We start from the raw sequence: 27,956 nt of genomic DNA, 5'->3' as shown, positions 1-27,956 counted from the left end.
CCTCAGGTAAAGGCCTGGCAACACTAATAAGCCTGTTTGCACGCTGTTAACCTCAAGGTTTCCAAGCGTGTTTTGTGCCTGCCTGGCTTGCTCTCATCTGCCTGTCAGTGTGAGAGCGTTCTCCCCGCTCTTTTCCAGCTTTCATCTGGGTCTCCGCTCCTTGTCAAGTCACGCAGCCATCGAAAGCGAAGGTGCGATGCTCTGTACCCGTTACACGATCTGAGGTTAAATCCTAGTGGCAAGGCTGTTGTTTCAGGACGGAGTAGCTTCCCTCCTCTGTGTTTACTCATCACCTTTCCCGTGTCCACTCGCACCCAGTGCACCATGTGAGGTTTGCCACTGCCAGACTTGTATGTAGTAACATAAGTGGTAACGTGAGTCTCGTCTTTTCCTTCCTAGAAGGAGCGGTACCGAGCTAACCTCCGAACACGGCTAGGTGGTGCTTTAAGAAAACGGACTAGTAGCTGCCGGGATGTTTCTCCGATTACTGTCAGATGTCCGGTGGCGGGCGGCGAACCCGAAATGGAGAGTCATGACCTGCTCCCAACGAAGTACTTCAAGTACAGCAGAACCTCACCCGGTTTCCTTGCCAGCACAGGCGCAGGTTGTCATCTGTGGTGGTGGAATCATGGGCACCTCCGTGGCATATCACCTTTCCAAGATGGGTTGGAAGGATATAGTCTTACTTGAGCAGGGCAGGTAAGGACTTCTGGTAACAAAGCCAAAGAAACAGGGCTTCCATGCATAGCAGCATCCGCTGAGGTGTTATTTCTGCCTCTTCGCCTGGACGTGGACTCATGGAAAACGCTTGTGCTGAACGTTAGTAACGATGCTTGCTGCTTCTTCCCAAGCACAGGGCAGACCTGCGAAGTGAAGGGTTTACCTTGCGTGGTTGTGGTGGGTTAGCCTTGGTTAAGGGCCAAAACTCCCACACAGCCACTCACTTTCCCTCCTCAGCAAGACGGGGAGAAAGTAGGCTGAGAAAGCCCATGGATCAAGATAAAGACATGGAGCTTGCTTATGCAGGTACTGCCATGGGCAAAACAGACTTGTCTTAGGGAGAATTAATTTAAAACATTTAAAGAATTACTTTATTTCATGCCTGTTAAAAGAGATTCGGGTAGTGAGAAACAAAAACCAAACGTTGAAACGCCACTTTTCCTTTCCCATGCTCAACTTCACTCCTGCACTCCAGGGTCTTCTACCCTGGAGTCTACCCTACCCAGGGTCTCCGACTCCACCCCAAGCGGTGCAGGGAGTGAATAGTGGGGGTATGGTCAATACTGGGCTCCAGTGTGGGTCCTCCACGGGCTGCACTTCCCATCAGGAGAACTCTGTCCTGGCGTAGGTTTTCCACCGACACAGTTCCTTCAGGACATACCCATGTGCTCTGGTGTACTCACAGGTAATTACGTAAAACACAATGCAGCTGGCAAAGATGGACCCTTTCAAGAGCACTAAAAATGTACGTAAATCATCCAGCCCCTATTGACCAGGACTGTAAGGAGGGTGTAAAATACTGCACCACTAGCAAAGCTCAAAAGAGATTGCAGGAGATGTGGAGGTTATAAGCAGACATCACTAAAACAGCACCCTGTAAGCTGGTTAAAGGCTCGGATTATCTCATTTGTCTGTTGCAGGATGGAGTGCCCATCTGTAAAGAGGTTAAGGCCATTAAGGTTTGGCTGAATACAAGTCTCTGCCTGCTCCTCGGTGAGCTGGATCTGCCGTCTGTGGCAGAGCACGCAGGTCCTGTTGAAAGCTGACCCTGCGGCCCTTAGATTTCCATTTCGGAAGTGGATTTATGATGTTTCCTTTATCAATTTGGGGACCTTGGGCGTGAGGCAGGACTAAGACTTTGGGGGTTTGAAGAGGTGTTTGTCGCAGCAGCTTCTAGCACTCTGAATGGATGCTGGACTGAGAATATTTACCGTCTAGCTTAGAGCTTCCTACCTGCTGCTGCCTTCAAGAATGATTAGCTGTGACTCCTTGACTTTTCATGGCTGGGATGCAGGTAGGATCAAGTTCTTTATAGCTGCAAGGGGAGGAAATCGGCTGGTCTCATCTGAGAGACCTTGTGAGCGGTGTCCTTCCCAGTGAGGTTAGCTGCTGGGCTCCGTGTGCCAGGGAACGCGATCGTTACTAACCCAGGGCAAGGTGTGGGTGCCCCGTTACAGATCTTCACTGAGTTAGATGCTGTGCAGGCTCAGTCCAGGTGTGTGCCCAAGGGAAAAGGAAGAACATTGCGTTGGTAAAGATGCCTAACGTGAAGCACGGCGTGGTCAGACCATGCTTCAGCTGTTTCCGTTGTGACTGAGTAGGGGTGTAGCAAAAATACCTCCCTCAAACGATTCTTGGGCGGAATTTCTGAGGGAATACGGACACGCCAGGCCAAAAGCAGTCTTGTCAGAGGCTTGCTTAGGCAATTGGAAAAACACAGGATTGCTTTAAATGCAGGAAAGATGACTGAGAAGTGTTGTGGAAGCAGGTTGGGAGAGACGTGCTTCAATCTGATTGTCTTGTCTCGACCTGTGTGTGCTGCAGGGAGTTTTTCCCAGGTTTCCATCCCTACAGCAGCCCTTCCCTAAAGAGCCGGATGGACAGTTTGAAAGGGGACAAGAGGGATGTGTGCCCATCTGTGGCAGCTGCTGCACAGTAAAAGGGACTTGCTCTTGCTGTAAACTGCAAAGATGCGAGGCTCAAATCCAAGTTAGTTTTCATTTGAGGGAACCTGCTTTGGAGAAAGAAAGAATTGGGTAGGCAGGTGACTTAAGGATGGGGTAATTTTTTCTTAAAGTGCATTTGTTGAAAAATGTCAGTGTTCAGGACTAGTTAAAGAGAAGTGGGTTTGGAATACAGCATGTTTTCATAAGTGAGCTAAAGGAATAGCGTTCCAGAGGTTGCATTATCCCTGTGTCATCCAACTTGCAGCTTCTGGTCCAGTATGTTTCGGGGAGAGGTTGCTGGCTGGTTTGTGCTGTCGGCAGAGCTGCTGGAGCAGCCTGACGGGGGTGCTGGCCTCTCCCCCTGTCAGCCAGGTGAGTCCATCTTTGCAAATTCCGCAGGTTGGCTGCTGGTACCACTCGCTTCTGCGCTGGCATCGTGAGCACGGCCAGGCACATGTCCATAGAGCTGAAGATGGCAGACTATTCCAACAAGCTCTACCAGCAGCTGGAACAAGAGACTGGAGTAAGCACAGGTACTGCAAGTGTAGTCATGGAGTAACCTTTGGGAAACGAATCGAAGTATCGACACTGGAATACGAATGTAATGTCACAGTGTCTTAAGAGTTGGTGGTTCCTGTTCAAAACCGATACGTTTGGACTGAATGAGATCATAGAATCATGGAATGGTTTGGGTTGGAAGGGACCTCAAAGATCATCCAGTTCCAACCCCCCTGCCATGGGCAGGGACACCCTCTGCTACACCAGAGGGTAGTTATTCTTCTGAGTAGTTATTAGATCACTTTTTTGCCAGTAGCCTCTCTCTTTTTTAAAACAGGGATCATGTGTGAAGTTTAATTTTTTTATACAAATGTGAGTTAGTGTAGTAGAAAGAGTTAAAACACAAGTGAAAATTTAAACTGCTTTTTTTAAAAGTCGACTAAGGCAGTTTTTAATTACTAGCTGATAGTGATTCAGGTTATTTGGGGAATCTGGGATTTCCAACCTCCTGAGCAGTGGAAGCAACGAGGTCTGCAGTTATATTAAAGCAGTGGGATGAAAAGGAATTCGGGATCCTGTCCCAGTCTGACTTGACGTTGGTCGCTGTCACAGGGTACGTGAAGACGGGCTCTATTTCACTGGCTCAGACTCAGGACCGACTCATCTCTCTGAAACGCATCGCTTCGTCGCTGAAGTACGTATGAGCAGGAAATACAACGGATCTTCAGCTGGCACCGGCCCTCCTGCAGGACTAATGCCGGCGTTTTTCTTGTGTTCTGTGGCAGTGTCATGGGGATACCTTGTGAAATCATCACCCCAAAGCAAGTGGCACAGCTCCACCCACTGATCAACATCCATGACCTTGTGGGGGCCATGTATGTGCCAGAAGATGCGCTCGTGTCGTCTGCCAATGTGAGTCTGGCCCTGGCAACAGCTGCCTCACGGAATGGTACGAGGTTTTTTTATCTACAGAGCGCTCTCCTGCATGATAGTTAACTTTTTGTAAAAGAAAATTATGTTCCGCATCTCTCTTGGTATTCCAACTGAGCACCGAAGACCAAAACTTGGTTATTTCTATAAGGTTCAGATTCTTTACAGTCTTTTTTTTTTTCCTCAAAAAACAGGCTGAATTTTTTTTCCAACAAACTGAATCTTTACAGATCTACCATGATAGATCAAGCACCAGTTTGTTGTCCTCACTGGTTATGTATTTCTCTGAATAAGCACACACTTTTTTATCAGAAGAGCAATCCTTCGTAGGGCCTGACTCAAAATTACACATCAAAAGAGTTTTGATTACCTACAAATGAAAAGGTGTGACTGAGTCCTTGTGGAATATTTCACTGGGCACATAGGCTTTGGAAATGGGTTTGGAAGTGTAGTAGTAAATGCTCTTTGCCCAGCACTTTGGCAAATTTGGAGTGGTCTAAAAGTGGGAGAAAGTTTAGATACGATAACAGAGATGAAGCTTATTAAGGATGAAAGTCTAACAGATTGAAAGAAGATACCTCTCTTACCTTCTTTTAGTCCAGCTTTTTTTTGCGTAGTGTTAGTTGTTTTTTTTTCACAAAATTACCAATTTCTCATAAAAGATCTTGTTTTTCCATCTGAAACTGTAGACTTTGTTGCATAAAGGAATTGTAACGGAAAGAAATCCATAGTTGAGACTCTTTATTTTTTGTGTGTGTTGATACTAGGGTGCATTTATCACCCAGCTTGTCACATGGGAAAAAAATACTGTAACTCTTCACAATCTCAGCCTTTAAATTAGGTACAAATTGCACGCGTGACGTTTTAGAAATAACAGGGTTTCCCTTAGGAATTGCTGGGTCAGGAGTAGAAATTTTGTCTTAAAGAGCAAATGAGCGTGGAGGGTGAGTTTAAGGGTTTAATCTTTGCAGCCTGACAGATCAGGAAGAACGTTCGTGGTACATACTGACTTTCTTATGGCCTGTTCAGGTGTCCAGATTCACGAACGGACAAGCGTCAGTCATGTCTCCATCCAGAAGGGTCGTGTGGCTGGAGTCGAGACCGACAGAGGACAGATCCGATGCCAGTACTTCGTCAACTGTGCTGGCCAGGTTGAATTACCAACATTTTTCTTTCATTTTTCCCTTGGTTAAGACCATGTGTGCCTTCCTCAGGGTTTTTTTTTTCTGTTGTTGTTTTTGGGGTTTGGGGGTTTTTTTTATGGTTTGTGCTTTGGCTTGGTTTACTGGAGTAGATCAAAGCCGTGTGATTCGGCTTCTTAGAGCAGCAGGGGTGTGAAGCAGGAAAGCAGTGCTTGCTGTTTGCTTCGCACCGACCACTGGATGTTAACCTGCCGAGGAGCACCCTGCAGCGTGTTGGTACAGCTCTGCCCATGCTCCCTGTCCCAGGGCGTGCACCCTTCTGACAGGAAGAATTTTCCTTTGGCTCTCTCCCTGTCTTGCACACACGCTGACACTTTCTTTTCTGTGTTGTTTTTCTTAGTGTTGTGTCTTCTCCAGTCTGAAAATACACCTGACAATTGTTGTTTCTCAGTTTGCAGCTGGCTGTCTTGTCAGTGTGGGATCTCAGCAGTACAGGCACCTAAATCCTGACTGTTCTGCTTGTCGAGGCTGAGCCTGCTGTTGGCTTTGGTGTACAGATCTTATTTTGCTGTTGTATAGTCAGTTGATACCTCCTAGTCAGGAATCAGGGCCTCACTTTTCTAGATCTTATGTGAGGAACAGAAAAACAGTCTTTGTCCTAAACAGTTCAAATTCTAAGCAAGGAGAAAAAAAATGTATGTCTGTTTAAGATTTAGGGGACTAAAAGGCCAAATAAGATTTGGTTTATGAAAGCAAACCCACAGAAGGACCTGTGCTTTTGCCCTGCGTGTTTTTTATTGAAGTTTGTTTTCTTCTTTTGCATTCTAACGTGCACTTTTTTATTTCAGTGGGCCTATGAGTTGGGCCACTCTGGGGAGGAACCAGTCAACATCCCACTCCATGCCTGTGAACACTTCTACCTCCTGACACATCCTTTGAAGGAACCTCTGGCAAGCAACATACCAAGTAAGGATTCTTCGACTCCACCTCACTTTTCTTGGTGAATTAAATCTGCCTTTCCAAGGCAGATGCATAGTTTGACTTAAAGGCCAACTAAGGTCTACCAGTTCTCAGCTCATTTGGGATTGGGAAGTACAATCTAGCTGAATTGCTCTGAATATCTTCTTTCAGTGGTAGAATCTCTTTCCTTACTCTTGGGAAAGCTTTTGCTGCAGAAATTGATTTTCAAAGTCGGTCATCTTAGCAGGACAATGACCTTGACTCTAGCTTGGCTAATAGGAGTGTCTGAGACTTGGATTGTTGCATTTGCGGGCTGGAGAGGGTGCTAGCCTTGGCACTCTGTTTTCCTTGCAGGCTGCTGTCCCCAAATGGTCCATCTATTCCTTTCCTCCAACTGAAGCTAAGGCTTTACAATGGCATTTACATTTCTATGAGCTGTAGGGGCAACCAAAGCGCTTGAGGTAATTGCTCCTCCCCCCATGTTCTGGCTTTTGGATCTCTTAAAGAAAAGCCCTTGTGTTTGAAAACTGTGGTTGGGAAGTAGGAAGCTTTGCTTAGTTCCTCTCAGTCTTTAGCAAGAGTTTCTGTTTCTAGTGAGTAATGTGTATACTCTCCAGGGAATTCAGCTGTGACCAGAGTCCTCGAGTGCTTTGCTTTTACTTGGCTGAGTTCTTACATATATATATATATATGCACACATATATTTATAGATATGTTCACAGCTTTTCTGGACATGGGGAAAAATTGCTATGGAACATGTCAGGTGGAGTACTGTAAGTGCTTCAAGTTGACACTACCACTGGAAGAAGCAATCCAGACATGACTGCTTGTCCCTGTCCCACTGCTGCCCGCCTTCTTTGTGCTGGTGGCCTGCAGTAAACTGGATCAGTGATGCATCCCGAATAAAATTAACTGTTCTTAATGTAGGAAGAGAAAGGGGAGGAGGGCAGGACATCTCGTGGTGGAAGATCTGGTCTTGGGTGCAGTTCCAGTGGAACTAAGCCAGTATAATAGTTTATTGGTGCCACAAGGGATCTGACTCCCTCTTGTGTCCTCCCACTCCTGGTAACACTGTCCCACTGGCTTGAGTGCTCTTCAGGTTCGACTCAGTTTTCTGTGCTGCCCAAAAGTTAAGCTGCATGGTTGTGGTGGGAGCTTATGCTGGTTTAAGCTCACCAAGGCGTCACATGAGAACCAGAATGGTGTGAAAATGTGAGGTTGGGGGACTGAGACTGTCCCTTCTCACCTCGGGAGGCCACTAGCTTGGCCCAGCCTGTCACCAGACCCCATAGTGGGTGTCTGTGGAACAACAGCCTGAGACCCCTTCTCTCAATTCCCTTCCCATCTCCTTTCTTTCCTCTGCAGCTATTGTAGACCCAGATGGCAGGATCTACATACGGAACTGGCAAGGTGGCATCCTCTCGGGAGGCTTTGAGAAAAACCCCAAGCCTCTCTTCACGGAGGGACGGAACCAGCTGGAGATTCACAACCTTCAAGAAGACTGGGATCATTTTGGTATGTCAGGGAGGAAAGATTCCCACAGCAACGAAACACGTGGCTTCAGCAGAAGGCTGAAGTGTGTGTCTGCCTTTACCTGAGATGAACGTTCTCTCAGATTCGTTCCTCTCTTCATTTGTCTGTGATTTACATAAAACCCCTTTACCAAGGACTACATCCATTTCTGCGTCGTGCTTAAAAACACCCGCTAACCTCAGCAGACATCCGTTTCCCCTAGTGCAGCGAGGTGCCACACAAACTTCCTAACGCCATCCTTCCACTCCGTTTGATGTTTGACCGTCAGTGCCACGTGCTGCTCCGCTCACGACGCCGCACATCGGCACTGTGACCTGCCACGTAGCCGTGGCATTTTGTTTCTGCAGCCACTGCCAAGTGCGTTTCCACCGGTGGCGGTTGCTTTGTGGACAGAACTTGGTACTGTTGCTTCCCAGACTTCATCCCACCGTTGACAGTGGTGGTTTGTTATAAAACTGGAAGACAAATACTCTGTCTTCCAGTTTTATTCGATTCTATTTTTATGTCCTGTCTGTACTTTTACATGGAGAGCTCTTTCTGTAGGATAGAGCGTGGCATGGCCTCAAGTTGAGGGAATGGCCTCAAGTTGCGCCAGGGGAAATTTAGGTTGGATATCAGGAAAAAATTCTTTCCAGAGAGGGTTGTGAAGTATTGGAACAGGCTGCCCAGGGAGGTGGTGGAGTCCCTATCCCTGGAGATGTTTAAAAACTGTGTGGATTTGGTGTTGAGCAACATGGTTTAGAGACCCTGACAGTGCAGGGTGAATGGTTGGACTTGATCTTGAAGGTCTCTTCCAACCCGACGATTCTATGATTCTATGATGAGTTGCTTTTTTTTTTTTTTCCCCCTCTTTCATGCCTGGTTAGTTTTTGTGTGCCCTCTCATCTTCAAATTTGCTGTTTTTTCAGGGATACAGTTTTCCCTTGTGTCGGAGCTCTTTGCATCCCTTGTGAACACTCATGCCTCTGTGACTCTTGGCACAGATGGGCTTTCACAGATTTCTTTCTGCAGTTGTAGTGTGTTCTTCCAGCTACTCCCCAGGTTAAATTGATTAATTTTACTTTCATTTCTGCGAGATGCTGTATTGACACCATAAAAGTTTTAACACCAGCGGTGGAGCCAGGAGGGGGTGCAGTTTTATGCTGGCATATGCTAAAGGTTTTTAGATCTATAGATGCCTACAGACTTGCTTGAAGATATTAGCTTCACTAATGAGTTACTGGAGCTCTGCACCCAATTCCTTTTTGGTTTTCTAAGTACTGCTGAAATGAAAAGGCACTGCTTGCTGGCACCCACAAACGGCCCAAAGTTTCGGTAGCAACTGCATGCTGTGTTCCAGCATTACCCTTCTGTCAGTTCAAACACACCAAACAGCTGAGCAGAGTCAGAGCTTACTCAGCCAATATTTGATCCTTTTCTAGGACTGCGGTTCCTGTGGTTTGAGCTCGTGCATTACCACTTTGATCACTTTCGTTGGAACACCTTTTGATTTTAGAATAGCCTGTACAGTTGCTTAGACATTGGACTGGATATGAGAATAAATCTAACACTGATCCCTCTTTTTATCGATAAGAAAAAAAGAGTCTGTGACTACAGGCTCTCACTCCATAATTCTAATGTGTGAGAGAAGGAAGAAAAAGAGGAGGTCAGACAGCCTGTTTCGGTTTGTAACTTCTTAGATAAGGTGAAATCTGATTATTTTACTGCTTGTGTGCGGAGCTGAGGAGTGTTATTAGTGCTGAATCTTACGGGGTTTTATCTGGAGTACTATGCAGAGGTAACTTCCAGACAAGAAAAACAAAGCAGATAGCTTATCCCTTTATTAACACTCTCAAATATCAGACAGTGAGGAATTGCCAAAGGACCTTTCCAGCGTGACTGGGCAACGAAGTGGCAAGGAAATTCAGTGAGGATAAATGTGAAGTGATGCCAGGGCGTGGGGGTGTCTGAGGATGGTCTTATTTTCACCATATAAAATGATGGGCTTTGGACTGACCTTGGGGTTGTATTAGTTCTGTGCAGACATCAGCTCAGTAGCAGTCAAAGCAAAAGGCAACTTAGGAATTATTAGGAAAGGAGCAGAAAACTCAATCGTTCTGCAACACTAAAACCTTGGTTTGCCAGATACTAGTTGTTGTTCTCACCTCCCTATCTCCAGAGGGTAAAGTATGACTGGAGAAGGCCTGGTGAAAGCGCAGCACGAGGCTGATCAAAGCTTGAAACAGTTTCCAAGTGAGGAATGACTGAGTGGGCTGGGAAAAAGAGATGACAGAAGGGAAATAAACAGAGGTCTACGAAATCTTGAATGAGATGGGCAGGATAGATGGGGATCTCCTGTTTACTGTCTCTTCTATTACACCAACAAGAAGGAATCAAAAAAAGCTAATTGAGTGTGAATTTCAAAGCCCAAGGAGGCGATTCCTCATACAACAAATACTAAATTTGTCAAACTCCTTGTCAGCGTCTGTAGGATGTTTTCCTGAGTTTGGGGAAGAGCGGTCAAGGACTTAGAAGAGAGGTCAATGGTAGGGGTTATTAAATAGGGAAAACATTATCAGGTTTTTAGGAGATCCTCTGAGCTGATGGCAAGTGGAAGCTGGCAGAGTGCGTGGGACAAGCGTCGTATGCATTTACCTGTTCTTATTCCTCGCTGGGTGTCTATTTGGTGTCTGCTCCTGTTGTTTTCCCTAACAAAACTGAACACGCTCTTGCACTGCTGAAAACAATACTGGGCCCTTGGTCTGGATCGGTACGGCTGCGTCACTCGTTCTGAGTAGTTTGATTCCAGCACGTAAACGGTTTATCCCACGGCTGTTTATCCCACGAAACGTGGAAGCAGTTTCCATCTGTTCAGATAGCAGTACGCCTCTGCCGTGCTGTCCGGTGTGAAGGTGAAGTAGCTGGAATGCGCCGAGACCGAAGACTGTGACTTTTCGTCTCTTTTTTTTTTGTTTGTTTGTCTTGTGTCCTAGAGCCACTTCTGAGTGCCCTTCTGCGCAGGATGCCGGATTTGGAGGCTCTGCAGATCATGCAGTTAGTGAACTGCCCGGAGTCCTTCACACCAGATATGCGGTGCGTCATGGGAGAGTCGCCCAGCGTGCGGGGCTACTTCGTTCTGGCTGGCATGAACTCCGCGGGTATCTCATATGGTGGGGGAGCAGGCAAGTAAGTGGTTTGTCACTGCTATGTGTGTAATTACTTAAGGTTTTAACCAAGAAAAGAGACTGCTCAGGTGATCCTTCTGTGTAGAATGTTCTGGTCAGTGTTCGTCACCTCCTCTCTGACAGAGACTCCTCTTTGGTTTCCAACTTGAGGAGAGGAGCGGTTGCCATGTGCTGATTATGTTCTCCTGTGCGTATTCCAAACCTGTGCTGGACTCTCCTCCTATCCTGCACACCTCTCCTCAGGCATCACATCTCAGTGATCAGCAGCCTGCTGGGGATTAAGTAAGCTTCCTTAGAGCTAACTGGTCTGATTTTTTTTTTATCTACCTGGCAGAGATAAAAGCTTAGCAAAGCATATATTCCCTCATCTTCTGTATTCCATGATCCCCTTTAATTTATTTTTTGATTGAAGCCCTTAGATCAGTCAAGTTGACACAGCAGTTAATTTCTCTGAAAGCAGAGTGAGTCTGGTGCAGATGAAGCACCGCATATGTTATGCCAGTGCTGCCAGGACTTGTCCTCTGCCAGTGAGCTAGGGATGGAATCATTTCCCAGTAAAACCCAGTTGCTGTGTTAATGCAAATACTTTGACAGGCGTATAAGTGTGATCCCAGCAGCAAAGTTGCTTGCAGAATGGTCGTCACTCCCTCTCATTGCCATCCGGTTTTGGCAACCCAGCGTCCCTTCTGCCACACAGCCTTCTGAACAAGCTGCTCGTTTTTCGTGGCAGGTGTTAGTATCTGCATCTGTCTCCTCTAGTTTCTGTCCGTTGTCTAATAATTTAACTCACCAGGGAAGGAGCTCATGATATTTTCTCTGTCATATAAAATGCAGAGAATCTTTGCAGTGAGGTTCTCTAAGAATCAAAATAATTTCTGAAGGTAAAAGCACTATTTATCTGTTTGCTACAGCCTCAAGATAAGCAGCTTTGCTGATGTAACTTCTAATGATCAGTCTCAAACCCCTTTGTTTTTCTGTTTGCTGACTGTGAACAGATCCTTCTGCTCTGCTTTGGTCTGAGCTGCCTTTGTCCTTTAGCTCTGGAGCATGCCTTCCTCCTTCACTGCTAGAAGTGTAGCTAAACATAACTTGGCTGGCACCTCGTGCTGAAGTGAATGCTGTCACTGATGGGTTGTGGCTGAGCCTACTCCAGGTACTGAGAAATGACAGAGCAGTCGGCCTCCTAACTCCAACCTAAACGTCCTCGGCACCTCCTTTCCTAGCGTAGCCCGAGGACTTGACACAGTGTCCGCCAGGCTGCCTGTCCAGGCTCTGGCTTCCTTCACCACTTGCCCTTCCTGCTGCCCTGTGTGTTGCATCCCAATGGAATATTAATAATATTTGGAAATCTGGTGGATGGGGTTTTTTTAAGGGAAACCTTCTGGATTCTGCTAGTATTTAGAGTACCGTGTTAGTTGTCTTCTCTCTCCCTACTGCGAGAAATCGTCGTGTCCAACTTGCCTTGCTTCTGACTTCAAAGGTAGACTCCTTCCCTTAAGACACTGGCTGATGTCTTCGTCTTTCTTTACTTCCATCAGGTACCTGGCAGAGTGGATGGTAAATGGGTATCCGTCAGAAAATGTCTGGCCTCTGGATCTGAAACGTTTCGGTACCCTTCAGAGCAGCCGCACTTTCCTCCGTCACCGTGTGATGGAAGTAATGCGTAAGTGAGGTCTCTGCGCTCAGTGCTGGCCACGAGGTCCAAGATTCTCCTCTTTGCTGCACTGTCTCTCCTCTGCCATCACTCTGAGAACCGTTTTCCTTCTTCCTGGCCTCCTTCGTGGCAATACAGCCTCTTCCCAGGAGAAAGGAAAGAATGGGCTGGGTTTTTTTTTGTATTAGCTGTGTGTATTTACTGACTTTTTTTAAAGAAACGCTGTTGATACCGTGCACTCTCCTGTTTCTGTGCTTTGACTCTGGTATGGGGAAATTTGTGCATATCTTTGTAGGACTCCAATGAAACAATCCCAAGGTCTTAACTGGGAATATTACTGTCTCAAACGTTATTATTCATTGCATGTCGTTACAGTATGGAAATACCGTCGCTTCCAACTTATAAGCATGTGATCCAGTTATCCTACATCATTCAGGAAATCTTCGTAGACATGTTCTGCTTTCTCCTGTCAAAATCTGCAATAAATACTTTGCAGAATAGGTGTGAGGTGTCCGTGTTCCTGTCTCAAGCCATACTTGGCTTCCTCCCGTTGTTTGATTACCTATCCTGAGATAATGTGGACAACTTCAAGTTTCAAACAGAAGTATGAAGTGCTCCAAAAGTTGCAAAACATACAATTATTTAAATACAAAGTCTAAACTAAACACTTGTGTTCAGGGGAAAGCAGAGACGTTGGGTAAACCTCTTAGCCCTGCTATATCTGGGAAATAAAAACCTTATGCTTTGACCTTCCTCCTAGAAAAACCGCTTTATACTTTTGGCATTATTCTGCAGTTGCTTTCCAATACACATGTCGATTCTGATAGCTAGAGAACCACTCTAGTTTTTACAAGATAAGTACTATATTCAGTTTCTGCAGAGTTACGTTCCCATTCTAACCTGTTCTTCCCTCCACCCACTCTTTCAGGAGTACCAATACCAGATAATGAATAAAATCACTAAATCGTTAGCTACGAGGCAAAACCAATAGAAGGATTCAGTAAGAAATATTCAGCTCGTCTTCAGTTTTTAAGCAGCTTAAGACCTACATAGAAACTTAACATTTATAAAGAAGTATTCAAGCATCCTTGCGTTATTACTCCCCACTGGTAACCGTGGAGGATGCTAAATATTTATTAGGGTAGCTTGTTTTCCAAATAAGGATATCCTGTATTGACTGGAAAGGTATAGGAGCCATTTGGAAAAGCTTCAGTAATTAGAAAACACTGAACTGCCAATATTTAAGAAGGTAAATTAGATGATCCTTGTAGCTGTGGGCTGCCTACCCCAGCGTTAGTATTGTCAAAATGATAATTGCCTGATAACAGTGTGCTGTCAGGGAAGAACTGTGCATAATTAGTGCTAGTTGACATGACTTCGTGAAAAATAGAGAGTTTTTCTTACCTTGACAGTATTGTCATGAGACCAATAAGTATCTGTATATATAAGCGTTCTGTGCAAATATTGTTCCTCTGGTTTTTGAATAGCTATAAATGGATCCAAACAGATTTGTCCGTTTTCAGAAACAGAAAAGGAAGGTCAGAACTGTTTTGAGGGAATTTCCTGAATGGTTCAGATATTATTAAGTATCTTTATTGATAATCTAGAACAAAATTATAGATAAAAGGTAATCGCTGTGCCTAATAACGGATCTTTGTGACCGTTGCAGCCCTCATGTGCGACCTGAAAGTTCCCCGTTGGGACTTCCAGACTGGCAGGCAGCTGCGTACTTCGCCGTTGTACGACCGACTGGATGCACAGGGAGCTAGGTGGATGGAGAAGCACGGATTTGAGAGAGTCAAGTATTTTGTCCCACCTGGGAAAGGTGAGATCATGTTTTCCTCTGTCTGGTGCATCCCTATGGATCTATGTAAGATCTTTGTTCACCCATTTTATGAATTATCCCTTTGATTCTTCCAGATCTGCTGGATTTGGATCAGAGCAAAACCTTTTACAAACCAGACTGGTTTGATATTGTGGGTTCCGAAGTCAAGTGCTGTAAGGAAGCAGTGTGTGTCATTGACATGTCGTCTTTTACCAAGTTCGAAATAAGCGTAAGTGCCTGGGAAGTGACAAACCATCAGGCTGACAGAGGTCACCTTTGGCTTATTGTTGGCTGCTTTTGCAAAATTCCGTGTGTCCGATGGAGCATAGATAGGTAAAGGAGGTTCAGCTGTACGACCAAATCCAGGTTCTATTTGTGTATATTTAGCATAGATTGCTCTTTGTCCGTCGAGGGCCCAGTTTATAGAAACACCAGCTTAGGTTATAAATAGAATTTGACCTCCGGCGCTGTGTCACCGTTGGATCCCATTACACTCGGGACGTCTGTGTCACTGTCATTACAAATTGAAAGAATTTGGGCCAGAACATTGATGCGATCTTAAGCTGCCCCGGTGGATTTGCACTGCTCAGATGACTTGTCTGACTTTCTCTTTCACTTCGTGTAGTCCACAGGAGACCAGGCCCTGGAGAGTCTGCAGTATCTCTTCTCGAATGACCTGGATGTGCCAGTTGGGCATGTTGTGCATACGGGCATGCTTAATGAGAAAGGAGGTTATGAGAACGACTGCAGCATCGCACGGCTGAGCAAACGCAGGTGGGTGTGCAGGCAGCGTCTTTATCCGCCACCGGTTGGGTGTTAGAGCCTTTAAGAACTTCTCAGTGAAGATGGTGAACTTCTTGCACCGCTGTAAATGAGAAAGAAAAGTCGTGATTCTCCACTCGTATTCCTAACTCAGTAACCCAAATGAAAGGGAGGTCTTGAATTTATGAATGTTGGGGGAAATACGCCTTTTTCTGAGCCTGCAGGTGAACATCGATTTCTACAAAATGTTAGGCCTTCAGATGTTTAATTTCTCAATCAAAATACGAATTGTTTTCAGCAGTTGTTAGAGTCGATTAATTTAGGTAATAATTTCAAATGCAAACCAAATGGTTCCCCGTTGGCTCCTGGCCAGTCTCCTCATTGGAACTGCCTGCTGAAAATACTACTTTTTGAGTATTTCAACGTGCATCGCAGTATGGGTACTCTAATTCTCAGCTCTGCAGTCCTCTCATGCTTCTTTTTTGTGCTCTCTGCTGCAAACTGACACGATCTCAGGTTCTTATCCTCAGACTCAACACTCTGGGCTCTCTTTGGCGTTTAATAAAAGAACTTTCTCGGTTTTAAAAACTTCTTCATGGGCATGTCCCAGCTGAATGTTGGTTTTATTTCTCTGGACTGTTTTCTGTGTGTGCTTTCATTGTGTTGGTGTGAAAGCATTCTTCTCAGCTGCTCTTTCAATTAGAAACAGCTTTTCTTTCTCTTCCTCTTCTGATGGCATTCATGTATTGCTTCAAAGCATTGTCCTTCCCTGCGTGAAGCCAGTAGCTTTCCTCCTTGCCTGGTCATTTCTGCAGATGTTGTGTCTGTCAATAATGTACTTTAACTCGCAGTTTGTATGAAAGAGACTTAGTCGACAAGCAGCTCGTTTTTGTGTATCAAGTGGAGTTCTGTTTTTGGAAACTGTTAATAATAACCACCATTGTGTGTGGAAGGACATTTGCTGAAACAAGAACTCGCTGTGTGAACCAAGCGCTCTTCTGACTGTCAGAGGAGACAGAGTCACTGGTCGTGAAGAGCTGCGGATACCTTCTGCGAAATGGTGGTGACTTTTGAGATACCCACTGAACTTGCCGGGGAACTGCCTGTGTTTCGCTTGCGGTCGCTTCTTGTCACCAGACTACTGCCAACGCCGGAAGGCTGGGGTTTCGTGTCATGGCAGATGTGATGGCATTGATCCAGAGACTTTAGCTGTGGTTTTCGTCAACCAGCTTGTTTTGGTCTCCTGTTAGCTTGGAAGCTGCTGAATGGCTCCGTCAGTTTGTGGACGAAGAGAAAACTGAATCATCTTGTGGCTGTCCGTTCATTGTTTCCTGGTTTCAATTTGTCTGTTGCAGCTTCTTCATGATTTCCCCTACTGACCAACAAGTCCATTGCTGGGCCTGGCTGAAGAACCGCTTGCCCGACGACAGCAACCTGACCATGGAAGACGTGACCTGGAAGTACACGGGTGAGAAATCGCTGAAAGCAGGCCGCCTCCTACAGCCTGAAATCGCAAATGGTGTCTGGTGCAGCATGCCAGCTGTTTGGAGGGTCTGTAGTGGTGGCTGGGTCTTCTTTCCAAACAGCTGTATGAAAGCAGCAATTCAGAGACTTCCTTCTAGCCATGAGCTGGGAGACAGCTTTGCTGTGAGCTGTCAGGAGAGGGAGTTTAATGACTCTTTCCTCTGTTCTTGCATGTAAACTACCGATTATTTCAACAAACACTAATACTTGCGAAACTGGGGCACACGCGTGTGCAAGTTAGACACCGAGCAAGACCTCTCCAGTCTCATCCTAATGCTGTTACCTCTCCCTCTGTAGCTCTCAATCTGATCGGCCCTCGTGCTGTGGATGTCTTGTCAGAGTTATCATATGCCCCCATGACTCCAGAACACTTTCCCTCTCTCTTCTGCAAGGTGAGTGACTGTGCTTCCTTCCTCCTCACCCTGCTAGGTTTTTTGAAGCCTGTGTGGAAGCAGGGGAAGAATGTTTTGGGTAGTTAGAGGGGCATTTAAATTTACATACAGATTTACTGAGCTAGGTTGGGAATGTACTCAACTAGGGTCGCTTCGTTAACTCTTCCTCTTTGGATTCTGCCTGCTAAATATCTAGGTGAACATGCATTTGTTTGCAGTATTTTGCTTACTGTGGGCTTGGTGCCGTTTGATATCTTGGCATGTTTCATACAATCAGTTATGAAGCTGTCAGTCGTCAGAGGGGCAGCTGGGATCGGTGGCTTGGGAGTCGCTGTCTCCTGTCACGTTAAAAGGCTGAGCAGAGAGCTGCAATTCGACTTCTGTCTTGTCTCTAGAATGCCAGCCCGTGTCCTGACCTAGTTCCAAGGCTTATTTCCAAGCATCATGAAGTGATTAAGAAGTCTGGGTAGCTATTTGAATTTTTAAATTCAAATTCTTTCCAAGTGGGTGGTGGTGGTGAACTTCCAAGTGAGGAAGGGGAGAGGGCAGGCCAGTGCTGTTTGCGTTACGCGTTGCGCTCCTTCTGGATCGCTGTGCTGTGTTCCAGTTTGGATGATTTCACCTCCTCTGATTCTGCAGGAGATGAGCGTGGGCTATGCTAACGGCATCCGTGTGATGAGTATCACTCACACAGGAGAACCTGGATTCATGCTTTATATCCCCATAGAGGTAAGAGTACACTGTAGACTCAGCTAATTAAGACAATTGCTTGCATGCATAATCAGAAACACTTTCCAAGTTGACTCAGGGTAATGAAATGTCTGGTCTGTACCATGGGAAAGCTGCCTGCAAGTGCCAGAGAGATTTTCCCTGGGTTCCAGTGGGGCAGACCTCTTGTGCTCCAGAGGCAGGGCGCAGTAACATCCGTGGCGGCGTCAGATGCTGTCACTCTCTCCTGGTGTTTGTCTGCAGCTCTGTGTTTGACCCTTCCTTTGCAGTACGCCCTTCACGTGTACAACGAGGTGATGAACATGGGACAGAAGTACGGGATACGGAACGCCGGTTATTACGCGCTCCGCAGCCTGCGCATTGAGAAGTTCTTTGCGTTCTGGGGCCAGGATCTGGATGCCTTTACCACTCCTATGGAGTGTGGACGCGAGTTCCAGGTCAAGCTGGAAAAGGTAGAGTGGAAAACTGAAGTCACCTCCTGCAGTGGGATCTGTTACAGCAGCGGGGTGGGTGGGAGAGCAGTACTGAACGGAAAAGACTGCCATCCAAATGGGTAGATACATTGGTTCTTCGATGGAACTGTGTGCAGTGCGTAACCATAACCTATGTTCTTGTACTTCAAAAGGTGCTAGAAGTATCCCTGGAAGTGTTCAAGGCCAGGTTAGATGAGGCTTTGGGCAACCTGGTGTAGTGGAGGGTGTCCCTGCCCATGGCAGGGGAGTTGGAACTAGATGATCTTTGAGGTCCCTTCCAACCCAAACCATTCTGTGATTCTAAGTATCGAAGATATTCTGTCTTCCTCCTTCCTGGGCAGCATTCCCAGGGATCTGTGCCGTGCCCTGTGTTGCTCACCTGTGTAATGCTCAGCGTGGTGGAGGGTGCTGTGTACCTTGCAGGTGCTCAGAGTTCCCGTTTCTCCCAGCTGTCTTCCCAGTCTGATGAAGCAAAAGCCAACCTGTGCCCCAGGTGGCGTTTAACAAAGTTAAATACGAGGACAGGCACCAGGAACAGGTGTGTTCTGTTTTTACTGAAACAGAGGAGTTCTCTAATTTTATTAAAGCATAGAACAGCGTAGAGATATATCCTGCTTGTTGTGGTGGCAGGTGCCATCTCTGCCACTTGCTTGTTGCCTTCTTTCTGGTGTCCTTGCACAAGCTGAAACAAACACTCGAATAATTCAGAGAAGGGCGCGTAGTGACTGGGGACACGTTTCATCTGTTGTTACAGTTTCCCTCTGGTTTATAAAACACGGTAGGCTTCTGGAACCGGAGAAGTGGCAAAAACTGGAACGGTGACATGTTTTCCCTGCAGTGAAAATGAGAATTAACTTTTTAAAGGCCCACTTCACAAATATTTTGGTGTCTTTTAACATCTGGAACAACAAACATGACAGGAAAGCTTCTGTCTGAGCTGGGCTTCTTGCCTATAGGAGCAGCCTGTCATGACAGGGCGTGAGTTCCAAGCACAAATTCAGCTTGTGTCAGTAAACTTGTCTGCTGAAACTCAGCAGCTGCTACGGTTCATGTTCCTTTCAGCAGCTGATGCTTCCTTTTCTCCGCAGGGAATGCAGTTTGTTGGCCAGGAAGCACTCCTGGAACAGAAGCAGAACGGTGTATACAAGCGCTTTACCATGTTCATTCTCGAGGACCATGACACAGATATGGACCTCTGGCCCTGGTGGGGGGAACCCATTTTCCGCAACGGCCGCTACGTGGGCAAGACCACCAGCAGTGCCTACAGCTACACTCTGGAGCGCCACGTCTGCCTCGGCTTCGTGCAGCACTTCGACGAGAAGACAGGAGAAGAGCTGGTGGTGACAACCGACTTCATCAACCAGGGCGAGTACGAGATCGACATCGCTGGGCAGCGCTTCCAGGCCAAAGCCAAGCTCTACCCCTTCAGCTCCCTCTTCGCACAGCGTCGCCGCAAGGACGAGGAGGAACTGAGTGGCTACCAGAGGGAGTAGTGCTGACTAGACCTGACCCGCTCCTTTTCCCAAGCTGGAGTCGTCTGCCACCATCTTCCAGTCCTCTCTCCTCACCCCATATATCTCTTTCTTTTCCTTTCCTGTCTTGCAACTTTTAAACTTTTTCCAGTGTGTTGCATTTTGTATATTTTAAAACTTTCAATTTTCGAGCTTTCCCAATCCTGTCTGTCTCCCTCCTTCAACCCTTTGCTTGCCAGGCTCCCCCGTGCCCCAGTGGATGAAGCACAGTGCTGAGCATGCATCCAGAAATCCATGGGAAGCCTTCATGGGAGTGAACCCCCACCGGAGGCTCTAGCCTTATGATAAGGGGCAGGGTTCAGGCAAACCCCTGAGGGCTCCGCTCTTCCCTGCTCCGTCCTCTCCAGCGTAAGGCATGGGACAGCAGGTATTTGCTGCCTGGAGTTGGGATGAACGCCGTGACTTCACCCTGCTCACATCGTGGAGGGGTGGGCACGCCGATGCGCGCAGCAACAGAACGATCAGCTGCCTCACTGGCACGAGGCGTAGCGTTGCGTGAGCAGCAGCCCAGGGACAGGTTTTGGTGTGATCCAGCCTGTCGCTGCCCCAGTTTGTCCACCGTTTTCTCTTCCCTAACAGGGAGGCAGGTAGATGGAACCATCAGATCGTTGAGGTGACGGTAGCGCTGGTGAGTTTGTTGCTGTTGGGATTGGAGTTTTGGCATCAGGTCGCTGAAACTAAGTGGCCACCTATAAATATAATTGAAGATCAACGTGTGTGTTTCACTGCTATATAAAGGAATGGGATTTTTTTATTATTATTTTATTAGCAAAAATACTGATTTCTAACAAAGACAGATGTTAGTGTTTAATGTTAATAGCAGTGTTGAAACGCTGCTTCTGTTTCAGCTGCACAGTATACGGTCTCTTTGGGGATTTTCTTCCACTTCCCTGTGCTTATGTGACTCAAGTCAAGCCCGTCTGGCAGGATTGATGCAGGGAACACAAGTTTCCTGTAAAACTTGCCTTGGTCTAGGGAACTTGAGCAGCAGAAGGGGGCAACATCTTGTGGTTTTAGCTGCCCGTGGTTATTTTGAAATGAGAGGAAAAGCCCCAGCGTTTGTCTCGCCTGTGATGCTGGCAGTGTTGCAAGAGACACGGGGTTTTCTTCTGATGGTGAGAAGGCATCTCAGCAGCTCCTGCTGGACTCAAGAAAGTTGTCTTCTGGTTTTGCCCTCAAATCTGTTGCACTTCTTGCTTCTCTGTCTTCGTAGTAGCTCAACGGAAGGGATTGAACAGAGGGAGTGTGGCAGTGGGATTACCAATTGCTTTCCTTCAGCAAAGCTCTTTGCCGTCGTGCTTCTCATACAGGTGCCTCAGACCACGCAGCTGACACTCACCCCTTCTTCAGGTGTCAAAATGCGCCGATCCAAACACTGGTGGCAAAGAAGCAGGGGGATGCTCAGTTGTGTTGCACACATTTACAGCTGCTTTTTTTTCTTCTTCCAGTTGTGAGCACAGTCAAAAGCAAAGATTCTCCTTATTTACTTGAAAAAGATCTGCTAAACGTTATCCCTGCCTCTGCCACCTGCATACTCCTCATGGCCTTTCTGCTCCAGCGTCTTTCTGTCTGGAGTTCAAACACAACCTTGCACGTGTCAGTGCATGGCGAACACTTTCGTGACGATTGAGAACACTTTTTGGGCGCTTTCTTTTCCAGTTAAATGGCGAGCATCAGTAGTGTAAACATGGGCTCAAAGCCTTCCCTGGTTCTTCTTTTAAGTTGGCTTTCTGCTGCTTTAATGCCCTCAGTTGAGTCTGTGATCTGCCAGTTCATCATCCAGATGTTCTCAGCACGCAAAAGGAGTCGGATGCCCCTAAGGCAGCAAAGATGAAAATCCAAAACCTTTATGCCTTAAAACAGTTTGTCAGAGTGAGCTCCCTCATCCAGGGTGATCCGGAAGCTGTGAAACCTGGGAGTGGAGAGTCGGGAAAGGGTGTAAGAGAATTGGGGATTTGAGCATGCAGTGTAGGAGGTTGAACGTAGATGTCACTTCTTTGAGTGTGCTCTCCTTTGTGAACGGTGAATTCCTTTGTAGTGTGCGACCTCTTCAAGGATTTCAAACTTATTTTTGAATTGACATGCAAAAATTCCCCGGTCTCCGAAAGGTGGTGCCCGTAGTAGGACAGCTTTTGGAGATCTCGTAGCCGAGAGTACTCTGCGTGGCTGCTGTAGGCAGAGATTCCGCTTGGTTGTCGTTTCTTCCAGATTCCCCTGTTATTGCTCACACGACTGAAATTTTGCCCGGTGTTTCAGAATTAATTGCTTAAATGCAAGGTTCATAAGGCATCTGATAGTAGTTTAAAAGCCAAGCACTTCTTGCACGTCTTTCCCTGCACAGAGAGATACCACTATTCCCGTGCTGGATGTGTCTACCAAGGAGGACCGTGGTCCCTCCTTTGGTTTTCTGCTACGCTCCTGTGCCTTCCTTATCCAGGGAAACAGGCGTTCAACCAAAGAAAGAGTTTTATACCTGATACTCGGGATGTGTCTTAGAGCAGCCCTCCTGCTTGGAGTTTATTTGTTGTCACTGGTGAGCCACGATAACTCCTCAGGAGGAGAAGCATACTGCTGAGGTGAGCCGAAGTGCTGGGTGCAACTCCTGAAGAGAGATTTTTACCTCCAACCGTTCAGGTCGGTCTCTGCAGAGTTCAAACTAGTTAAGACCCAACTCCAAAGTTAGCAGCATGCTGTCCTCTACCAACCACTCGTTCCTTAAGTATCAGTTAAGTTGCAGCCAGATTATATTCCTCCTTGCGATTATTTTTTTCCTTTTCCCTAATTTATAGGTGCCTGTTAGTTCTTCAGGCGACTTTTGGTACGAGTGTCTCTTCCCCAGCAGTTCCGACAATAAAATTGTGGTTTATGAGCTACTTTTGTCATTATGTCTGCTTAGGTTTATTTTATGTCTGGATCTATTGACTTTTCAATAGCAAAAATAGAGAGTGAGACTAGTTTTCCATCCTGCCAATAGATACAGCAACACTTTCAGTAGTGCTGTGTTTGCTGTTTGAGACTTAGAGATAGGTGGTTTGATAATTGTTGGTCTTGCAGCCCATTGACACCTGCTCTGGCTTTCCCTGCTGTGAATTCTGATTCTTGGTTTAGGTCAGAACCTGTAGTCTTCCACTGCTGCTCAGGTTTAGTCGATTTAATTTCTGGCAGCTATTTTTAACTTTGCCATGTTAAAGAATAGTCTGCCTTCACCAACTTCAGTACCCGTCAAGAGGACGACTGGATAGCATGATTTAAAATCCTGCTGGATACCGAGACCAAGGAAGGTCCTTCTAGAGTAGGGTTTTCTTCCAGAGGTATTAAGTGGTGATGTAAGACTCTAATCCCTTTATCTGATGACTAAAAGTAGAGTGCCTAAAAAGAGAACAACAAGATCAGTTGAAGAGTTACCACCTTTAGTACACCTTCAAATTAGAAAATTAGAAATCGGATCTTGGAAGCTGCTGTGGCATAGTCTAAACGTCTAAGGTGCTAAATAACATGGACTGTGAAATTACACATCATGAGTCTCATCCTTGAAACTGCCTTAAAATGCTTTCTGCTGAGAAAGGTGCTTTGTTCTCATTCTGTGTAGCAACACTATGAACTTTGGATGGGAAACACTAAAACAGCATCCCCCTCCTCTGCAACGTGAGGGGTAACGGCCCCATTCTGTGCCGAAGCGGGAGCAGCGGCTCAGCCCCGTGCACCTCGTGCGAGGCAGTCGTGGGGTCGTTATCAGCCCCCTGACTCTTGCTCTCCAGAGTGGGAACAGCCCTGTAGATTTTCTCCATACAGGCATCTTTGCAAGAGGAGCTAACTGGAGTTTAATATGAGAAAATAATTTGTCTTTTTGGCTATTACAGGTTGAGCGTAACCCGTTTTAGGACGAGCTTATTACCCACCAGTGGGGGACGTTAAGGAAGGCGTGAGCCGTGCGGAGAGGGGCCACTGTGGGGGCCGTGAACTCGGCTTGGTTTTGTCTTACCCCAGAAGTCAACACGTGAGTGGGTTTGCTGGGGTGAGGGTGGTGAATCCATCTCATCCTCGCATTCCCATACGCTGGGAAGGGCTTGATTGCCCAGGTGTCGGCTGCAGTGGGGGGAATTTGTGTAAGAGGGAGCGCCTACTGGGCAGCCTCTTCCCTGAAACGGTTTTTCCAGAGGTATTACGTTGTCTTACGCTTGTCGTGTCCTTTCCCAAGTTCTTCCTTGAGCGAGTGCTGAAAGGCTTCAGTGGAAAGGCTGTTAGAGAAGGAGGAGTTTGTTGTTCCTATTTAACAATCTGAGGATAAAATTAAAGCAGCCCCTTCAGAAATTAACGTTTTCTGTTTCAGGAGGGTGTGTTACGGTGATTTTCACATCTGTCTTTGCCAGGTTTAGTTGTTTCTTGTTTTCTCTGTGCTGGCTCCAGTGTCCAGATGCCTTGTTGGACAGTTTCTTATTGTTATTTTGTGGCAAAGAGGGGAGGCTCCATGAAACTTCCACTGCATCCCCAAGTCTTGGTGTAAGCTCGGATTCCTCCTTTCTACTGTTGCATTCAAGCTGCTACTGATCATGTTGCTGTTCCTGCAACACCTCCGAACTCCAGCCTGTGCTGCTGTAGGACCTCTCATATGCCAGGTTCTTCTCTCCGTGCTGCCTGATGCTCTGTTGTCTGAGCCAGGTGGGCTCTGGATCTGTCTCCCTGCAGCAATTTAAGCTCTTCAGCTTTTCGATGGTGCAGATGCCAACATCCGAACTCCCAGGCGGGTTTGTGGCCGCTGTGTATTCCATCATTTAACCCTCCCTCTCCCTGTGCCCAGGCTGTTTTCCCACTCTCCTTAACACTTCTCTAATCTCCTTCCTCAGGCAGCCAAGCACATTAATTCCTTCTGCCCGTCGGAGAGCGAGGCGCGGCGAAGTAAAACCAGGCGAGGGGATGGCAGAGTGGCTGAGCGGAGGTGGAAGGAGAGGCAGGAGTGTGGTTTGATCCTTTGCCCGTTACTCAGCCACTTAAGCCCAGCCTTGGAGAAACGATCCGATGGTCCCTGATTCCCGGCGCAGGGAGCGTTTTCCTCGGCAGCCGTAGTGCCGGACAAGCGCCGAGTGATAGCGATGGCTCTGGGCAGAGCCGGGACGGCGTTACGGGGGAAGCGAGCGCGGCGCTGGCACTCCTTCTCCAGCGTTTCCCTCTCGTGTCTCGTCGCAGTGAAGGACGCGGTGCGGCAGCGGGGAGGTGGGGAGCGTGCGCGCTCCATCGCTCCAAACACTTGTCTCTCTCCGGAACGATCCTGCAAGTGGTGCCTAACTGTAAAGGTGCAGCACTGACACCTCTAACCGTGTCCTTCCGGCACATGTTAACCAAAATGGTTACATTTTAGGAAGAAATCTGTAAAACCAAGGCAGTTTCCGTGTTTGAGGGAGAGGGGAGTGTTGTTTGCAAGGGCAGAGGTTGTTCTTATTTCCGACAGAGGACTGAGCTGCTGATAACGTCCAGTAAAATGTTCACGACCTTCAGACTTGTCTTCCGAAATGATTTTGTTATAATACTTGGTCAGGTTAGTTTCCGCCCGTTTTGGGATACTTTTCTGTTTTACAACTACCTTTTCCTTAACTGATTGTTTGGATTTGTTTTTTTTTTAAAAAAAACCATTCCATCAGGCAACAGGACTTGGGGAAGGAGAAGTTACTGTTGTCAGATGACTTCAAGCTGTCTCTACAAAACATTTGAAAATTTTCTTTGCACTTTAAACTTTCCTGAAGTGTTAGACTGTAGCGTGCTCGAAGCCTTTGGCAAGAGTGGTCTTTGCATTTGAGGGAGAAAAAAAACCCTTTTCAATATTTGTGAATGCCTTAAAGCTTTAGGTGAGGTGTTTGGGCACTGGTTGTGCCTGCCGTTCGATTTTTCTTCCCGGAGAGCTGTGTGCCGAGCGTACAGAGCACGCACGGACGTCGGCAGATGTTTTTGAGCAAGCGCTGGGGAGGCTGGAAGCTGCTGTTGCAACGTGCTGCTGGGCTCAGGCTGGAATTTGTGTTGGGCTGAACTAAATGAGCTGGGAGCCCCCGTGCCCGCACCGCTGCCTGTGCTGACACCTTCCTTCCCCGCCTCCAGAAACGGATTTATTTGCTGCGTCGCTCATGCTGTAATGGGGTTTCTTCTTTCTTTAAAGAAGGAAGCCTGGGCTGGTGCAGAGTACTCTCCCAGTGCCCCGTGGCATTAAAGGAAATAAAATGCTCTGCTTGAACGCTTCCCTGCTGTGCCAGCTGACCTGGAGAGGTGGGAGAAGCGGGAGCAGCGGGGATCTGCTGCTGCCCGTGACGTTCGTTGAGATGGCTCCGAGACTCCTCGTCTCCCGCTTGTCTCGGAGCTGTGCTGGGTTCCCGCTGTCAGGCTGGCTTCTGAGTTCCAGCACAAACCAAAGCGCTGCTTTGCAGGTGCCACGCGCTGCGCGGGTTTGCTTGGTTCAGTGGTACCGCCTGCCCGGAACACCGTCTCTCCGTGAAGAGGAGCGGTCAGTTATAACGGAAGAGGCAGCGGAGAAAGGTGTTCACGTTAATATCTGTCCATTTACCGGTGCTGGTAACAGCCCATCTTCCTGCATAGGTGTGTGACACCTGCTACAAGCAGAGCAGATTCCGGGGAGTCGTCAGCCATCCCAACTAGGGCATGATCCGTTTTGCGTGTACGGAGAAAAGCCCTGCCTTGTCGATCTCCGCCGTGGCACTGCTGAGATTTTCTTCCTCGCTACGAGTAATTTTCCCTGCTTTTCCCCGTAGTGAAACAGGTTTCACTTACACCTTTCTTCCAGTACAACCAGATGCAGAGTAAATGTCCCTGAAGTCCTTGACGGGTTCTGGTGTGCCTCGTGGTCAGCCTTGCGGCAGAGCACGGCCCTGCTCGGTACGTTCTTCTGCCAGAGGAGCCTCCCAAGCCGTGCTTGGGCGAAAGGAGCGCGCCGGCGCGGTGAGCGCGGGTGTTTCCAGACGCAGGCGGCTTGGCTGGCGGTGAGATGTTCCCTGCGTCTTCGGGAAGAGTTGGGGAAAACCCTTTTTGGCTCAGATCAACTCCTTGCTGCTGCTCCTGAGACGACGGGCTTACTTTGTGTGGCTTTCTGCTCTGTCCCTCACTGTGCACGTGTGACGGCTCCCGCCGTCGCCGGTTTTACAGGAGAAACTGTGGGAGAAGGGCTCCCAGCTTCTTGGGCAGGTACTGGTGCGGATCCCCCGAGCAGAGGCTGCCAACCTGTGAGCTGCACCAGTACATCCCTTCTCCACCATTGCTTCTGGGTGCACTAATTTACTTGTCTAAAGGAACTTCATGGCTTTATCAATCTCCCGAGACCAGACTGTAAAGGGCTGGGAGGACTTCTGAAGAGTGCTACTGCCGAAAGGTGTGAGAACAACGGAAGTTTGAACCTGTGAAAACATTTTTCTAGTGCCTTATGCTCGTGAATGTTGTGCCACGGATGTAGCTGAGGTGGGACGGAGCGAGGAGCAACTTCAGCTGCGTGATTCCCCGTCCACTACAGCCGTCTCCCACTCCCCTCGCAGGATCTCGGCAAGCGGACGCCAACAGATCATCTCCAGCAGCTCGGGGATGCTTTTTGATCCCTTTGAGATCCTGGGCTCGTAGAAACGTTGAACTGTAAAACCTCGTGCTGGGGGGGGGGTCTGCTTTTGGGAGGAGCGGTGGTCTGAGCGCTGCCGGTTTGGGATTCAGAGGGGTCTGGCAGAGACAAAGCCGCTCCGGTCGCTGGAGCCCGTGGTGGAGGACGCGGACGGTGGTTCCCAAGCGCACAAGTCGGGGTGAGTTTGCTGCTCTCCACTGAGGCCTGTCGTTACCTACGCTGTGTTTATATCATGCTTTATTCCATTTAATATTTCGGTTGGCTTGAACGTTGCGAGGTTTGTCTATTAATAAAGAGGCGTTTTAACTACTCCTGAATTTGACCATTTGTTACGCAAGAGCGTGTCTTTTGGGATGTGAACCCTTCCGATCATCTGGATGGATCCTGCAGGGACACTGGGCCAGTTACAGGGTCTGGAGCAAGCCCTGGCCCTCCTGGATCACCTCAGGGAAAGTCGCTTCCCCTGCCTGTGCCTGCACCCGCTTTCCAAATTAACGTCTTCCAAAAGCTTGTCCATGTCCTTCCCTGGGCAGGGGCTCAGGGGCAGAGGCCGTGTGGGACCACAGCCT

At 47.5% G+C, this 27,956-nt stretch overlaps 1 protein-coding gene across 1 annotated transcript; it reads left to right on the top strand.

Annotated features, from left to right (window-relative positions):
* The first annotated feature begins 162 nt into the window (after nt 1-162).
* PDPR (pyruvate dehydrogenase phosphatase regulatory subunit) lies at nt 163-26,106 on the top strand. The gene is made up of 18 exons (XM_009991131.2): nt 163-191; nt 400-699; nt 3,066-3,199; nt 3,777-3,858; nt 3,950-4,113; nt 5,124-5,245; nt 6,085-6,202; nt 7,562-7,711; nt 10,702-10,894; nt 12,432-12,556; nt 14,217-14,372; nt 14,468-14,601; nt 14,998-15,146; nt 16,490-16,602; nt 16,956-17,050; nt 17,690-17,779; nt 18,049-18,231; nt 19,341-26,106. The coding sequence occupies exons 2-18, from the start codon at nt 473-475 to the stop codon at nt 19,743-19,745; spliced, it is 2,640 nt and encodes an 879-aa protein (XP_009989433.1). The 5' UTR covers nt 163-191; nt 400-472; the 3' UTR covers nt 19,746-26,106.
* Nucleotides 26,107-27,956: the final 1,850 nt, after the last annotated feature.

Source organism: Tauraco erythrolophus, chromosome 15 (assembly GCF_009769465.1).
Source record: "Tauraco erythrolophus isolate bTauEry1 chromosome 15, bTauEry1.pri, whole genome shotgun sequence".
In the NCBI taxonomy this organism is placed as follows: domain Eukaryota; kingdom Metazoa; phylum Chordata; class Aves; order Musophagiformes; family Musophagidae; genus Tauraco; species Tauraco erythrolophus.
Note: the sequence above shows the minus strand (reverse complement) of the source record. Positions and strands in the feature narration are given on the sequence as shown.